This window comes from Phacochoerus africanus, chromosome 1 (assembly GCF_016906955.1).
Source record: "Phacochoerus africanus isolate WHEZ1 chromosome 1, ROS_Pafr_v1, whole genome shotgun sequence".
Taxonomy (NCBI): Eukaryota; Metazoa; Chordata; class Mammalia; order Artiodactyla; family Suidae; genus Phacochoerus; species Phacochoerus africanus.
Genome location: NC_062544.1, coordinates 198132763 through 198150643, shown reverse-complemented (window position 1 = coordinate 198150643; position 17881 = coordinate 198132763). Strand labels below are relative to the sequence as shown.

General features: G+C 42.8%; 1 protein-coding gene across 1 annotated transcript in view; it reads right to left on the bottom strand.

Moving 5' to 3' along the window:
• Window positions 1–17881, bottom strand: part of USP13 (ubiquitin specific peptidase 13) — a 125719-nt gene that overhangs the window by 49062 nt on the left and 58776 nt on the right. The window contains exons 7-10 of the mRNA XM_047787022.1: window positions 14832–14926; window positions 13177–13364; window positions 5979–6050; window positions 5529–5622 (exon numbers count right to left, since the gene is read on the bottom strand). Coding sequence (XP_047642978.1) covers window positions 5529–5622; window positions 5979–6050; window positions 13177–13364; window positions 14832–14926 — 449 coding nt within the window. The remainder of the gene's footprint in view (window positions 1–5528; window positions 5623–5978; window positions 6051–13176; window positions 13365–14831; window positions 14927–17881) is intronic.

Genomic DNA, 17881 nt, shown 5'->3' with positions numbered 1-17881 from the left:
CAAATCGGAGCTATAGCTGCTGGCCCATACCACAGCCACAGCAACTCGGGATCCGAGTTGTACCTGCAACCTATACCACAGCTCATGGCAAGGCCAAGGATCGAATCCGTCCTCATGGATGCTAGTCAGATTCGTTTCTGCTGAGCCACGACAGGAACTCCGCAAATTTAAATATTTTTTTAAAAAATCTTGCTCTAGGAGTTCCAGCCATGGCACAGTGGGTCATCTGCAGCAGCTTGGGTAACAGCTGTGGCTCCAATTCAATCCCTGGCCCGGGAATTTCCATATGCTGTGGTTGTGGCCATATTAAAATAAATAAATAAATAAATACAATAAAAGCACTAGAATAAGGCAGTTGGTTAAACCAAAAAGCCAAAATAAGAACTAAATCAAGGAAATACCACATTTCCTGATTGGTACTGGGTCAGTGACATCACGGGTGTCACCTATGGGGCTGTCATGGAACAAGACGAGAGAACCAAAACCAAGAGTTAGACCTGCCAGAGTTCCTGTCATGGCTCAGGGGTTAACAAATCTGACTAGGAACCGTGAGGTTTCGAGTTTGATCTCTGGCCTTGCTCAGTGGGTTAAGGATCCGGCGTTGCCGTGAACTGTGGTGTAGGTTGCAGACGCAGCTCAGATCCCACATTGCTGTGGCTCTGGCATAGGCCAGCAGCTACATCTCCCATTCGACCCCTAGCCTGGAAATCTCCATATGCCCAAGACAAAAAAAAAAAAAAAGAGTTAGACCTGCCTTCAGGACACTTGCACACTTGCCATGAGCTGGCCCTCAGACACCAGAAGCAATGGCCAGTCCTGACAACTAACTTTTAAGAGGCATTCCCAGAGTCTCCAAAATAGCAACCACCTAAGGAACCTATCATATTTATAGGATACTGTACTTACTTTCTCCAATCAGCAATTGCAAAACACATCAGCTAAAATTAGAGTGAGGACTACGGTGTAAAGAATCTTTCCCAAATGCTTACACAGAACTTTGTTTAACACTGCACCAAGAAAGCAGCCAGACACTGTCCACTCATTTTCCTCTGAATCTAATGCTTTAATTAAGAAAGAAGCAGCAAGACCGAGGCTTTGTATCACATTAGAGCAATATGTGTACAGATATTCACCTTGTTAAGACCACAGGAATGAAAAAAAGATACATTTCAGCCTGCCCCCCATACACAAGTATATGCCATCTATTAATTTAAATTTTAACTTTAAATTATAAACCTTGAACCAGTAACTCCTAAATCAGATCCAAACCCCAAATCTCCTAAGCTAAAGGAATAGAGGGTATTCACTAAACAATTTTTCATATTTCAAAAGGTGAGTTAGTAATGTTATTTTTGCCCAAGGAAGGAAAACGGAGGTTAGTGAATACAAAGTTCTTGCGTTTGGAGCTAAAATTATATTATCTGGAAACAAAACCCTGATTATCTCATGTTGATCAAAAAACTGAGACCAGCAGTTCTGTATCAAGGATTAGTTAGATGGGAAATCAAATGAAAGGTCGCTTTAGAAACACTTTGTTCGGAATACGGAATTGTTAATCACACGCTATCTTTGGAAGGAGAAATAAATTACAGAGTACTTAGAATGCATAAAGATGAAGAATATATTTTTTGAATAAGAAAAAGTATCCTTTTTGGAGTTCCCGTCATGGCTCAGTGGTTAACGAATCCAACTAAGAACCATGAGGTTCGGGGTTCGATCCCTGGCCTCGTTCAGTGGGTTAAGGATCCCGCATTGCTGTGGCTGTGGTGTAGGCCAGCAGCTGCGGCTCCAAGTTGACCTCTAGCCTGGGAACCTTTGCCCTGGAAAAGACAAAAAGACTAAAAAATAAAAAAAGAAAAAGAAAAGAAAGAAAAAGTATCCTTTTATAGTGAGGAAGTTTTATCTACTTGAGACACAATTTAATTTTAAAAAGCAATTCAACAAATTTACATAGAAATGGCAGTGTTCTCCACAAAACACTGCAGATCTTTTCTCCAATGAAGTATGTATTACGCATGCATGTATAAAAACTAGATTTCACTAGTTGGTAGCATAGCAATTTAATGTCAGGAAGTATATGGTCTAGAAATGACCCAAGAAGTAAGTAGCCCAAGTTACTGGGCTCCCTGGTAAGTGTGCAAAATTTAAGCAGCCCCTTTTGTCAACCACACACTGTGACACTGGGAGCCTAAAATAAGTATTGGAACAACTGTTAGGGAAGCAGGGCAGTGCAGTGGTCAAACACAGATGCAGGTCCAGACTGCCTGGGGTAAACCCCAGCTCTCCCGCTCCCTAGCACTGTGACTTTAGGCAAGGAATCTGTACATCTGTTATGCATCAGTGAACATATAGGAAGAGCCTGGCCTTTTATGTAATGCTAGCCATCGGTATCACTGGTGGTGGCAGCCCTGTAAAGAGGCATTCCCATCACATGGCTCTGTGTCCTCTCCCTTCCACTACACATTATTCTCATAATCCATCCTCTTCTCTGCTTCAGCACATCTTCTTTCCTCTCTTGGGGCATTTCAGGTTGCCCAGGGGAGGAGGAGGGAGTGGGATGGACTGGGAGTCTGGGGTTAATAGGCGCAAACTATTGCATTTGGAGTGGATGAGCAATGCGATCATGTTGCATGGCACAGGAACTATATCCACTCACTTGTGATGGAGCATGATGGAGGATAATGTGAGGAAAAGAATGTGTGTGTATATGTATGACTGGTCACTTCGCTATACAGTAGAAATTGACAACACTGTAAATCAACTATAATGGAAAAAATGAAAATCATAAAAAATTTTAAAAATTAAAAATAAAAAAAAAAATTTTTTTAATTTAAAAAAAAAAAACAAGATGCAAATGCCAGAAACCTGGCACAAGACCACCTGACCAAAGGGCTCACAAGACCTAGAAGAAGAACAATTCTCACAAATTGGTTTCTCTGAAACCAAATGCTGATGAAAATCCTGATGCCTCAGATAGTTAATTCCCTCCACTGTCAAGAGTGGAATTTTACCATGAATTACCTGCCTAAGTCGCAGCTTGAAACAGATACCTCCAGGGACACAGGGAAAATCATAAGGTCAATTCAAGCTCATTTTGAATGTTAAAGGGACCCTATTGATCCTGGTACCAGAGTGGGGAAAGGACTTTACCAGTCATCTAGGTCAAGGGTTACAGACCCAAATACCCAGCATCCCAGCCAAGTCACGAACCACAAAAGGACTGAAGCTGGCCAGGGACTGCGTGTCTTACATGGAGGGAGAGCCACTGCTGTCCTGGGCCTGGGGGTTGCCAGAGGTTCTAAGTGTTTAAGAGAAGCTAGAAATTCAGATACTGTGTGTGGAGGCCAAGCAAAACATACCCGCAGGATAGATATGACCCCAGTGCTCCCAGGTTACACCCTGTGGGCCATGTGGGGCAGGGGTTCCCATCTGCAAGCCTCAGACACCTGGATATCACATAGCTACAGTATGAATCCAACGGCAAGGAGGGGCCTAGGGCCCCCAGACCTTGGTAGACTAAATATGTCTTGCTCATGTAAGAACTACTTTTTGGGAGTTTCCTTTGTGGCTCAGTGGTAATGAATCTGACTAGAATCCATGAGGATGCGGGTTCAATCCCTGACCTCACCCCACGGGTTGAGGATCCAGCACTGCCAAGAGCTGTGGTATAGGTCACAGATGCAGCTCAGATCCCGCATAGCTGTGGCTGTGGTGTAGGCTGGCAGCAGCAGCTCCGATTGGACCCCTATGGCATGGGAGCAGCAATTAAGAAAAAACAAAAAATAAAAATAAAAAAAGAACTACTTTTTTTCTAATGTAAAAGCATATTATGATATTAACAAAATCAAGTTTTCCTTTCAAAGACTGCTAAATTGATGAGTTTTCATTTCACATTTTCTCAAATGAGGAGATTCCAAAAGCACAACAGTCCTGGAATGCACACAGATTTTATTTACATTAGAGAGGGGACCTTCATGCTTACAATAGTCACAACCACCAGTGGGATTAATCTGCCATTTGATGGCTGAGAAGGAAAAGTCACAGGACTCGCCCCAGTCTATTGCTCCCTGGGGAGCCTAGAGAGGGAGCCAGGCTCCTGAGTCCCCATCCAGTCTCCTTCTCCACCAGGAAGGGTGGACTCTGCCCCAAGAGTGGCCCAAGAAGTAACAGCCTGGATGAAAGCCCAGAATAAATGTGATCGAAAACCACATCTTGGACCAGGTTTTTTCACCATCACCTGTTCAAAGTTACACAAGAGCTCAAAGGTAGATGGAGCCTGGAGAACTCCATACCCAACCCTACACCCAAACCATTTCAACTGCATTCCAATTGAGAGTCTTCTAGTCTCAGGTGGACAAAGAGCTCGTTATCTTGCGATGCTGGATAGCAACGCAACCGGAGGACTTCAATCTTTCTGTCCCACGACATTCCATCTCCTGGCCATGGAAAATGTCTACATCCCTCCCCACCCTCCTCACAACCTACTTCCTTCTTCCACCCCCAACACTGCCTCTATGTCCCTTCCTAATCTCTCTTCTCCTGTTTGCTCCATTTCCCCAGCTAACTGGCTTCATTATAAAAAAACACGTATTCACTTTCGATTCCTGCTCTCAGTTTGCAGGCATTAGTTAAGGATGACTGACTTAAGATGGGAGCACAGAGGTCACACACCTGAGAAAGAGAATTGAAAGAACTTGCCCACTGAGTCAAGACATGGTACCCTAAAGGCAGGGCAGGTGTTGGGGAAGTGGGGCCTACATCCGACCCAGGACATCTGCAGTGAAAGCCAAGGCCGTCAAAATACAGCTGTGTAAGCTGCACACAGCAGAGTTCCAAGGGCCCCACTTGAAGAGAACAGGTTGTGAGTGGCACCCTCTGGAGTTCTGTTAACAGAACTGCCCAGGCAGCAGTCAGTGGGCCATCCTGCAGGAACATGGAAGTGTGACTCTGGTTACTAGGAGAAGGACATCTTCTTATTAATCAATTAATTCTGACCAAGTGGCCAACTAAGTTTCTTATACTAGAGTATGCTTACCAACCCCCTTTCAAAAATGAGGACTGCCCAGCTCTCCCCAGAAATTCAGAATCCTCAGCTCTGGGGGGATAGGAATGTGTGTTGTTTTTTAATAACCAGTCTCTTGAGAAAGCCTAGCAAAAAAAAGTTGAGGCTTAGAAGTGGAAAAACACTAGAAGGGCCAAGATTGTGTTATGAAAGGGAAATGTTTATATTTTTATGTTTATTCCTTCTATTTCCACTCTATTTTATAAAGAATATTATTTCTGAAAGCCATTAAATGATGGCAATCAGATATAATCCATAAAGCAACTGCCTCTGGAAACCCCAAATCTGGCCATTTCTTGGCATGGTTTTTAAAAGCAGACAGACATCCTAAACTCTAAAATGAAAGAACTGTTTTGACAGCTTGCTAAATGCACAGCCACCCATTCATCAAATCACAGGAAATCCTCACTCTGGCGGGAAGTCCCTCCTTCCTCCATATGCACATGGCAGACTCACAGTCACATACCTTGTGTTCCTCCTTCATCACCTGTTCGATGAGTTCAGATTTCACTGGAGGTTTTGAATACTGGCCTGAGAGAAGGCCATGTCCTAACTTAGTCCTGAACAGGAGGGAGAAACAGACAAAAAGGTCATTGTTGTTTCCCCTCAGAGATATTAAAATTGTCTACAAATTTCAGTAAGTATAGCTGCTTTTAGGTGGAACATGGTATCTCAATGACAAATAACTCATTCATTTGACTCTGCCTGATACTGATTCCATTTTCAAATTTTCTCAGTATTTTATAACTTTACTAATTTATTTCTTCTTATCAAAGCAACACATGCTCATCTTAGAATACTTTTAAAAATACAGAAAATAAAGAAAAGAGAATTGCCTTTAATTCTGCAACCCCAAGATAACCACTACGAACACTTTGTCAGACACATTTCTTAAAAACTGTAATTGGACACTTACATCTGTGTGTTGAAATCTTGTGTTGGATCTAAAGGAGAGTAGTCAAATATTCTTGGCAGATTTCCAACATACCTAGAAAATGAGAAGTGACAATCAAAACGTAGGAACTGAGACATGAAGAGAACCAAAATCAGCCATCATGCCATTTAAGATCTCCTAGCCTTTCCATCAAAATTAAATCATCCACGAGTTCCCATTGTGGCTCAGAGGTAACAAACCGGACTAGTACACATGAGGACGTGGGTTTGATCCCTGGCCCTGCTCAGTGGGTTCAAGATCCAGCACTGCCACGAGCCATGGTGTAGGTCACAGATGTGGCTCAGATCTGGTGTTACTGTGGCTGTGGTATAGGCCGGCAGCTACAGCTCCGATTGGACTCCTAGCCTGGGACCTTCCATATGCCACAGGTGCATCCCTGAAAAGACCAAAAAAAAATAAATTATCCATCTGAAGAGAAGTTTCTCCTGAGCTCCTACCTCTGTAGCCATATTCATGGGCCTCCCTAAAATGTTTATGCTTCTATCAGTGGGTCTCCATCCAGGTGCGGGTTAGAATCCCCTAAAGAGTTTCAAGGAGAAAACATGGAGCCAACGCTATCCCCAGATGCTCCGATCACACCGCCTGAGGTTGCGGCCTGGGACTTGGGAGTCTTTTAGAAGTTACCCAAATGATTCAAACATGGAGCCAGAGTCAAGGACCACTGGCTTAGACCAATGCAACTACCATCTCAAATATGAAAGACAAGGTTAGGAACTGTTCTAATGATGTTGAAATACACAATGATGGTAATACCATTTCCGGGGGGCTTCTATATTGCCTAAGTCTTTAGTACAATCATATGAGGAAGGGATTATTATCATTACACCATTTGAGAGATGAGAACACAGGATGCAAATTCATTAGGTAGCTTTTAGAATCACCCAGGAGGGAGTGTGAAGTCCAGAGTCGACGCAGGCAGCCTGACTCCCAAACCGTGACTTGAACCACACTGTCAGCTGTACCTGTGTGTCCGCCCACAGTCCCTTGAGCAGCCCACAAGCCCTCCTTCTGATCAGTTCACCCGACAGGGCAGTGTTCACTGTAACCACCCATCTCTCATCTCAATGTACATTCATTTTTTTTTACCTCTTAAGTTAATTCGCTATTTCAAACCTCCTGGTTTGTGCTTTTCGCCTTTCCCTCTTGAGGCTTTGACTCTCTGAGCCTGAAAGCTCTGGGGAGAAGAATCCAGAAGCAGATCCCTTTCCCTGGCCCTTCCTGCAACCTACTCTGCCCACTTCTCTGACTTCATTCCTACCCCTCTCCCACAGCCCACAACACTCTGGCTGCTTCCCCTTCTTGCTGCCCAGGGCATGCCACATTCACTCCTGCTTCAGGGTCATGCCACCCAGTCATCCCTTTTTGGAATGCTCTCCCTATGGATCCTTGCTCCTTTTTAGGTCTCATTAAAAATCACTTCCCTACCCTTCCTATTTCCCTCTTCACCTGACCCTGAATAATTTTCTTCTTAGAATGCATCACTATTGGTAATTATACAATTTATCTCTGTTCCTGTTTATTATCTATCTCTCCAGAGATTACATACTAGAATATAATCTCCATGAAGGCAGAGACTTTATCTAAATTACTACACCCTCAGCACTAAAATACCATCTGACATGTAAACGGCACTCAATAAATTTCGGTTAAATTAATACATTCATATCATGTAATCACATAACCAAATCCTATAACTGACTACCTAATAACCCCACAGAACAGGCACTGCTGCAATAAAACCTTGGCAGAGGACCCTGATACACTATAGTTAGTAATGACCTCTGATTAGATCCCTCAGGTACTAGAAACTTCCAGGCACCTGCTCCCTATAAACTTGGAATATGTATCCCAGGTTATACACCGACATCAAGATTACAGAGCACACACTTCTGGAATAGTCCCATTTGAATGACTTTTGGATGCGTCACTAGAGCAACAATTCCAACTAGAAATTTTCAATGGACCAAGAGCCAAATAATATATAAACCAAACTTTGGAATCAAACTATATTGAGTCAGAGTTTGCACTAAAGAATTCTTAGTAATATACAACATGGTAAACATTATAGACATTATCTCTCTTATGATCCAGTCTTTATCCGATCTCAAAACCTGACAAGACAAAAAACAAACAAACAAACAAAAAACTTCACTGGTAAGATGAACATTAGTAAAAGCCTTTCAGGCAGGGCAGGTGGAGAAAAATAAAGTTAAGGGGATAAATCTTTGATGTCAGAAAAGTCTACTGTGCTAGTAATTTACATTCCTTTTCTAACCAACAAGGAATAATCTTTATTAAAACAAAATTAAATTGAAATGCAGCAGTAATGCTAGGTAATTTTTAAAGTACTTATGGTATCTTTGATTTGTAATCTAATAGTTTCCAAAGAAAAAAGCATAGTTTTGCTATCTGACAATCAATCTTTGTTGTCATTTCATTTGTACACCAGTGTATTTAGATTTGTTCCCCATCAGAATGATTTTGAAATGTAAACTGGTTTCAAGTGGCACGGGGGTTATCAAGGAGTCCAGCTGATGTTCCCAAATTACACTGTGGTTGTGCATAAGTCATTTAATCTCTCTGTGAGTCACTCTTTCTCAGTAGAAAATGGAGAGACTGCCCCTGGACAAAACCCCACTGAGTGTGTCCCACTGGGAAAAAAGGAGTCGGAGGAACAAGTACTTTCACTCAGTGATATTTGGTAAAAGAACCAAAAGACTGAGGACAGTATGACTAATAACTTGCCCATGCTCTAATATAGACAATAAACATTTGGGAAATAGAATATAAAATACTAGGTACTATAAAATTCTAAAACTCTTGAAAGGAGACAGGATCAGAGATTCAAATCTTAAATCCAAAATACAGACTGGAGGTACATTTTTTTCACTGAAGAAAAAAGTCAGAAAGTTAATTGTTCATCAAACTGTGAGGTGTAGAAAGTATTTTCAAAAGCTATAGACTGTAAAGCCTGAAAAATATTGTTGGGCTTTGCAAAAGACCACAAGTTTCTTCCATTCTAGTTTAAAAGAAATAATAATCATATAACACCTACCATAAGGATTTTCCTTCAATATTTAAAAAAAATTTATTGGGGCATGAGACAGATAAAATGAAGCTACATTGTTCCCAAATTAAATGATAATACAAGCACAAGACATAGGTAAACATTTATAAAAATAATACAATGCACAATGCAAACCTTTTAAAAGGTTTTCCCATCTCAGGGCTTCAAACCTGCCCTTCCTTTCGTCCAAGATCCTGTCTCCCCTTCTCCTGCACACCAGTGAAGGTGAGTGTCCCTTTGTGTGTCCTTCCTTCAAAGAGATGCTCTCTGATCACCCACTTCCCTTTTCTTCCATGGAACTTACAGTGTTTATGACAACACAGTTGTTCTTATTAGAGATCTTCCTTGACAAAAGATGGGGTTATGTCCCCATGAACCCAATGTTAGTTGAAAATATCTTGAGTCAAAAATGCATTTAGGGAGTTCCTGTTATGGATCAGGAGAAACGAACCCAACTAGTATCCTTGAGGATGTGGGTTAAATCCCTGGCCTTGCTCAGTGGGTTAAGGATCCAGCATTGCTATGAGCTATGGTGTAGGTCGCAGACGCTGCTTGGATCTAACGCTGCTGTGGCTGTGATATAGGCCAGCAGCTATAGTCCTGATTCGACCCCTAGCCTGGGAACTTCCATATGCCACAGGTGCGAGCCTTAAAAAAGGAGGGGGGGATTTAATACATCTAACCTACCGAACATCACAGTTTACCCGTGCCTACCTTAAATGTGCTCAGAACACTTACATTAGCCTACAGCTGGAATAAATCACCTAACGTAAAGCCCATACGATAATACAGTGATGACTGTCTCATGTGGTTTATTGAACACTATACTGAAAGTGAAGACCAGAAAGGCTATATGGGTACCGGACGGTTGTAAGTGACAGGGGCGGGGCTGTGGCTTGCTGCCCTGCCTGGGGTCACAAGGAAGTAGGTACCACCTGTCGCTAATCCAGGAAAAGAACAAAATTCAAAATTAAAAAACAATCTTTTCAGCAAGGATTGCTGAGAAACCTGGTCAGCTGCATGCAAATCAATAAAACTAGAACACACCCTCACACCATGCACAGAAATAAACTAAAAATGGCTGAAAGACTTAAACATAAGACATGACACCATAAAACTCCTAGAAGAGAACATAGGTAACACATTCTCTAACATCAACCTGACAAATGTTTTCTCAGGTCAGTCTCCCAAAGCAACAAAAATAAAAGCAAAAATAACCAATGAGACCTAATCAAACTGATAAGCTTTTGCACAGCAAAGGAAATCAAAAAGAAAACAAAAAGACAACTTACAGAATGGGAGAAAATAGTTTCAAATGATGCAACTGGCAAGGGCTTAATCTCTAAAATATACAAACAATTTATACAACTCAACAGCAAAAAAGCCAACAACCCAATGGAAAAATGGGCAAAAGACCTGAATAGACAGTTCTCTAAAGAAGATATACAGATGGCCAACAAGCACATGAAAAAATGCTCAGCATCACTGATTATTAGAGAAATGCAAATCAAACCTACCATGAGATACCACCTCACACCAGTCAGAATGGCCATCATTAATAAGTCCACAAATAACAAATGCTGGAGAGGGTGTGGAGAAAAGGGAACCCTCCTGCACTGTTGGTGGGAATGTAAGCTGGTACAACCACTATGGAGAACATACAGAGGTATCTTAGAAAACTATACATAGAACTACCATATGACCCAGCAACCCCACTCTTGGGCATATATCCGGACAAAACTCTCCTTAAAAAAGACACATGCACCCGCATGTTCATTGCAGCACTATTCACAATAGCCAAGACATGGAAACAACCCAAATGTCCATCAGCAGATGATTGGATTAGGAAGATGCGGTATATATACACAATGGAACACTACTCAGCCATAAAAAAAGAACAAAATAATGCCATTTGCAGCAACATGGATGGAACTAGAGACTCATACTGAGTGAAGTAAGTCAAAGAGAAAGACAAATACCATATGATATCACTTACACCTGGAATCTAATATACAGCACAAATGAACCTTTTGACAGAAAAGAAAATCATGGACTTGGAGAATAGACTTGTGGTTGCCAAGGGGGAGGGGGAGGGAGTGAAATGGATTGGGAGTTTGGGGTTAATAGATGCATACTATTGCATTTGGAATGGATTAGCAATGAGATCCTGCTGTGTAGCACTGAGAACTATATCTAGTCACTTATGATGGAGCATGATAATGGGAGAAAAAAGACTGTGTACATGTATGTGTACCTGGGTCACCATGCTGTACAGTAGAAAAAAAATGTATTGAGGAAATAACCATTAAAAAAAGTAGTTTCTACTGAATACATACTTTTGCACTATCAGAAAGTCAAAAAAAATCTTAGGTAGAATTATCACAAATCATGGACCATTAATTTAATGTCTATTTCCCCAGGTGGGGCCAGGGCACCAAGTCCTGTGGTTTACTCCTTTACCCCCACATCCAGTGCACAGCTGAGCTGAGCAGAACCCACTTTTTATTGGCTGGATGAAAAAAAGGAAAGCCTGATATAGAAACTGACCATAAATTTCCAAAGCCAGAAAGAGTAAGAAGAAGAAAGACTTGGAATACCAAGAGAGGAAAGAAAAGAATATTTGATATGCTTTTATTAACTACCATAAAGTCATTAGCATTCAACTCCATGTGGATTAAACATTGCCCTCTGCTGTTCTTAGTATGCTGTGTGCCTGTCAGTCTGTTAAAGCACATGTGTATCCTCTTCCATATCTGAACCAAGGTCGAAACCTACCTGCTCTGGAAAACACTAGAGATTATTTCCTAAACTTAGGCAGTAGCTGCCCATGAGCACACCAGCTGCCAGTCTCCACAGCTCCCTACCCTAAGCCCAGTCTAAGGAAGAAAATGCCTAGGAGTTCCCGTTGTGGCTTAGCAGGTCAAGGACATGACGTAGTCTCCTTGAGGATGCGGGTTCAATCCCTGGCCTTGCTCAGTGGGTTAAAGATCCAGCAAGGTGCAGTGGAGGTTGCAGATGCAGCTCAGATCCTGAGTTGCTATGACTGTGGCACAGGCCCACAGCTGCAGCTCCAATTAGATCCCTATAGCCTGGGAACTTCCATCTGCTGCAGGTGCGGCCGTAAAATTAAAAAAGAAGAAGAAAAGAAAATGTCCAGAGACACAGCCCCTCTGCCCCTTGGTAAGGGAGGAAGAAGGCAACCTGTTCTCCCACTGTTAGGAAGCACCCTAAATCAATGCCTCCCTATTACTTGAAGTGAAGATCCAGCTTGTTTGCTATTTCAACTCATACAGATGCCTTTAAAAATACAATAAAAATAAATTACAGTTTACCCCTGAACGACATGGGAGCTCAGGGCGCCAACCCTCCACGCAGTCAAAATTCCATGCTTAACTTTACAGTCAGCCCTTTGGATTCACAGTTCCTCCTTATCCATGGTTTCAACCAAACAGGTGGTGTATGCAGTACTGTAGGATGTATTTATTGAAAAAAATTTGACATAGAAGTGAACTCATGCAGTTCAAACCTGTGTTGTTCAAGGGTCAACTAGAAAAATGAAATGCCACTGACAAAATAAGGCAACATCAAATTACTCCAACAATTTCTGAATGCTCAGTCTCATATACTTAACTCATTGCCGATCCTTACCCAGCAGTCAAAGGACCGGCACCATCTGCGAACCACACTGTGAGAAGCAAAAAATGAAAAGCCTAAATCCTCTAAGAAACTTCACTCACTCACCACAGACCAAACAAATCACTGAATCTCTTGTGGCACCTCTATAGGCAGAGATGTGGCAGGTCTGCTGTGAAGATTAATCAGTATTATCTCCTCGGCATAGAAGGTGAGAGTCTAAAAATGGAAGCCCTTATTAATATGGCAAATCCTAGCAGGAAGTTTTTCAAAGCTCTCCTTACCTCACCCCAGCCCATAACCCTTGACACGTGTTCTCACCCAGCGTCAGTGCAGGAAATTACAGCACAGATGGTGTGGTGAGATGGGTAGTGAAGTTGGTGAAGAAGGGTTTCCCCAGCATGCGCTGCCTGACTGGACGTGGCTGGGGGGGAACTCAGGTCTGCACGGGACACTTACGCTCTCTGGAACTCCGGGATGCTGAAGATGGCCTGCATGACAGAGCTGAGGTAGCAGCTGTTGCCCAGGTTCTTGAGGCCTGTGTACCCGGGGCCATACATGGGCTTCAGCTTCGTCCCAGTCTCCTGGATCACCTCCCACTCGCTGACCCGAGGCTTGATGTCATTGTCCTGGAGCCCGTTCTCTGTCTGGGGCCACATCATTGAGGAAAAGCAACACTCACGATGACCATCACTCAGGATCTCATCGCATATCCTGTGAATTATCTCTAACAGCAATAGATGTTTCTGCCTTCCCCCCACCCTCCCACCCAGCCAATGAAACAGAGGAATAAACAACCTCCTTCAAAGAAACTGAGATGGTGATGGTCGCACAAGGAAAAGGCACTGGATGCCCTAAAACTGTACACTTAAAAAATGGCTAAAACAGTACATTTGATGTTGGTATATCTTTACACAATTTTTTAAAAAGCCCACATTGAAAAGATTTAAAAATAAAAGAGACAAAACTGAGAGGAAAGGAGATAGGAGGAGGAAGAAGACAAATAGGAATCAATAAAAAAAAAAAAAAGAACCACATAGAATAATTTCAAGGGCAGATACAATGCAACACAGCAGGGGGAGTTCCCGTCATGGCGCAGTGGTTAACGAATCCAACTAGGAACCATGAGGTTGCGGGTTCGGTCCCTGCCCTTGCTCAGTGGGTTAACGATCCGGTGTTGCCGTGAGCTGTGGTGTAGGTTGCAGACGCGGCTTGGATCCCGAGTTGCTGTGGCTCTGGCATAGGCCGGTGGCTACAGCTCCGATTCGACCCCTAGCCTGGGAACCTCCATATGCCGAGGGAGCGGCCCAAAGAAATAGCAAAAAGCCAAAAAAAAAAAAAAACAATGCAACACAGCAGGAAAAAAGCAAGGCGATTAGAGAGGAAAGTGAAATAAAACCATGGGGCTTGGGAGAAGCTCAATATAGGAGGGAGGTTTAAAGAAGAGTAGAGAACATAAGTTAAAAAATAATGGAAAAAAATTAAAATCATTATATATAAAAAGAAAAAAGGAAACAGAAGTCTCACACAGGGAAGAAAAAAAAAAGGTGGCACAAGTTAGAGAGAACATGAGGAAAGGGAGATGGCCTGGGCTGGGAGGGAAAGGCTAAAGCAAAACACACACATTTAACCAGCTCCTCATAGGGACAAATAATGCATAGTCACGATACCAGCCTGAAGACACAATATGAAATGAGGCAAAGCGTTTCCATCAACCATAATCTGTTGGCTTATTCTTTCCACCCCCACCCCCCCAGGAGCTCTGCTTCCCTTTCTGAAATTAATGAAAGTGATGTTGGCCACAGAACATTTTAAAGGTCATCTCCCTGTACCTTCTCCCTTGACTGAACAAAGTGTGATTCATGCAACACTCCATCAAAGGAGACAGAAATTATCCAACTAAAATAAAATGGTACCTAATGAGGTACCTTTTTGATTACAAAATTTAAAAATCTAAGCTGATAACCAGAAGCAAATGCTAATTAAGTTCAAGAAGTAAATGCAAGCATTAAAACCTAAAACCTATACGATGAGGATCTGTGTGATGGGAATTACATAAATAAACCACAGTTTCCCTGAAAGGGGGGAACAGAGACAAAAGAGGACTTTCTCACCCCATGCATATGAAGCATATCAATTCCAAAATGCGCTAAGTGCTTGGCCAAATGAGGATCCAAAACAGCTTCCTCTTCTTGGAAAGAATAAACATCTGGAGGATGAAGAGAAAATGAGCACTGAGATCTGCCATCCAGTCATTCGATAGTCACCATATACTTACTGAGCACCAACTGAGCACTGGGCTTGGGATGTATCCATGAACAATACAAAACCTCTTGTGAGTTTCAACAGGACGGACAACAGACGATAAGCAATATAAAGAGGTGTTCTTGTAAATAAACCCAATTCTTTTGACATTTCAGAAAGTAATTTTTTAAAGGTTTTCTGAAACAAGAAAAAAAGAACAGTGTCTAAAGTGAAAATCATTTAAAATTTGACCAATATAGGAGTTCTCTTGTGGTGCAGCAGGTTAAGAATCTGGCATTGTCACTGTAGCAGCTTGGGTTGCTGCTATGGCACAGGTTCGATCCCTGGCCCAAGAACATCCACGTGCAGCAGGCACACACACAAAAAAATTGACAAATATAAGTGCCTAACTTCGATTTTTCTAACCCAGATCCAGTGGCATAACTATATAGGTTCAGAAGGAGGAGAGGGTGAGGGAGGAGAGGGTGACACTGTCCACCCATGGCAGGGAGAACCTGTGAGGAACCGAGAACACACAGGCCCTGGGGCAGCTAAATGGCTGGACAGGGGTGTGAGGTCCAGGACAAAACCAAACTCTGCCCAAGGAACCCTCTCTAGGGAAGGTCTCAGACCTACCACCTCACCCCCTTCCACCTCCACCTGCCCCCCCATTCCCTCTTTCCTACTTGAATGTCCATACTTCACAGAGCTGATAAGAGATGTGTGAAGATCGAGGTGCTTCCCAAACAGGTCCACCTCAAAGCACATCTGTCTGTACAGCACGGTAACTAGGGTAGCCTCCCACCCCCTGCCCCAGGCCCTGCCCTTCCCCCTCCCCTGGGGCCTGAAGGTCAGGATGTTGGCCTCATCGGTAACCTCTTCACCATGTACTGGGGTGGGGAGGCTGTGAGCTGGGTGGCTTCTCTCCTCAGGACCTTCATTTCCCATCTGACAACAGAATGCTTTAGACCAAACCTGCCTTCCCCAAAGGTGGGGTATGATCGAAAGTAGGAGCATTACCTGAGAGCTGGAAGAAAAACACGGAAACTTGAGCCCTCCACCACCCAGACTTAAAGAGAATCTGCACTTTAACAAGATCCCCATATGCACAGCTAAATTTGAGAAGCACTGTCTAGAGTTTTCTTCTTTTTTTTTTTGGTTTTTTTTTTGTCTTTTGTCTTTTTAGGGCTGCACCCATGGCCCGCATAGGTTCCCAGGGTAGGGGTCCAATCAGAGCTACAGCTGCTGGCCTACTCCACAGCCACAGCAACACCAGATCCGAGCTACGCCTGTGACCTACACCATACCTCACAGCAACGCCGGATCCTTAACTCACTGAGCGAAGCCAGGAATTGAACCCGCAACCTCATGGTTTCTAGTCGGATTCATTTCTGCTGCACCACGAAGAGAACTCCAGTCTAGAGTTTTCAAAAGCTATCTGAGGTGTTCCCTGGTGGTACAGCAGGTTAAGGGTATAGCATTGTCGCTGCTGTGGCTCAGATCACCACGGTAGCGTAGGTTCGATCCCTGGCCCAGGAACTTCCAAATGCCATGGCAAGAAAAAAGCTATCAGAACTACAGCCTTATCTGACCTCACAGCAGTGCAATTCGGGAGAGGGAAATATTTTCAGACCCATTGTGCAGATGAGGAAATGAGGTTTAGAAAAGTTAGATCACTTGCCTCAAATCCCCCACGTGGCCCAGAACCCAAGTATTCTGAATCTGGTCCAGTCCTTTTTCCTCTGCAACAGACTATTTCCTCAGATCTCTCAGGAGACCAAAACACTCAGTGAAGCACCATCCTAGGCCAGTAACAGGACTGGAGAGTCAAAAAACACAATTTCTTCACTCCTAAATTTCTTTCTTTTTTTTTGGCCTCGTTTGAGGCATGCACAAATTCCCAGGCCTGAGATCGCAACCGTGCCACAGCAGTGACCTGACCACAGCAATGATAACGCCTGATCCTTAACTGATAGGCCACCAGGGAACTCCCACTCCTAAGTCTGAAAAACAAAATCTGAAACTAGATATAAAGATATTATTCATTAGGACAGTAAAGGATAGATTGTTCAAGGAGTCTCCTGCTCTCTGGAACAACATCAGGAAGAGGAAAAAAGTAACAAACGGGAACTATGGTGACCCTCTGACTTCAACCCAGATACATGGACACTCACCGCCACCCAACAAAAGCCAGTCTTTCTATTATTAATAAATTAAACATTGTGGGAATTCCCATTGTGGCGCAGCGGAAACAAATCCAACTAGTATCCACGCATATACAGGTTCGATCCCTGGTCTCTCTCAGTGGATTAAGGATCTGGCATTGCCATTAGCTGCAGGGTAGGTCGAAGAGGCGGCTCAGATTTGGTACTGCTGTGGCTGTGGCGCAGGCCCGCGGTGTAGCTCTGATTCAATCCCTAGCCTGGGAACCTCCATATGCTGCAAGTGTGGCCCTAAAAAGCAAAAAAAAAACTAGATTAAACATTGTATAGATTTCTCTTCTCTCCCTCTTCCCCTAGGGCCCATTTTAACTCGCTGATAGCAGCTTTCATCTATATTCTCTTTTAAATATAATTCAGTACTCTCAAAAACAAAAAACAAAATCCCCAGCCCAATTAAGAAAATACTTACAAAAAATCTAAATCCTAAAAAAAGCCCAACAAAATTCTTCAAACTAATAATTTGAAATAAATACATCAACAGTATTTTTAACCTATGACCAGTGACAGGAAAATACCACTTATATATTGACTAAAAAGTGAAAATGACACTCCCTGAGTACTTTAACTTTGGTAATTATTAACTAGTGGATAGTTTGAAGACTCAAGACTTTAAGCCTCTAGTTATCAGAGCCCCAACTGAACATAATAAGATTGCTAGAAATGTAACCTTGGCATTGTTCAAGGAGTTTGAAATAAGT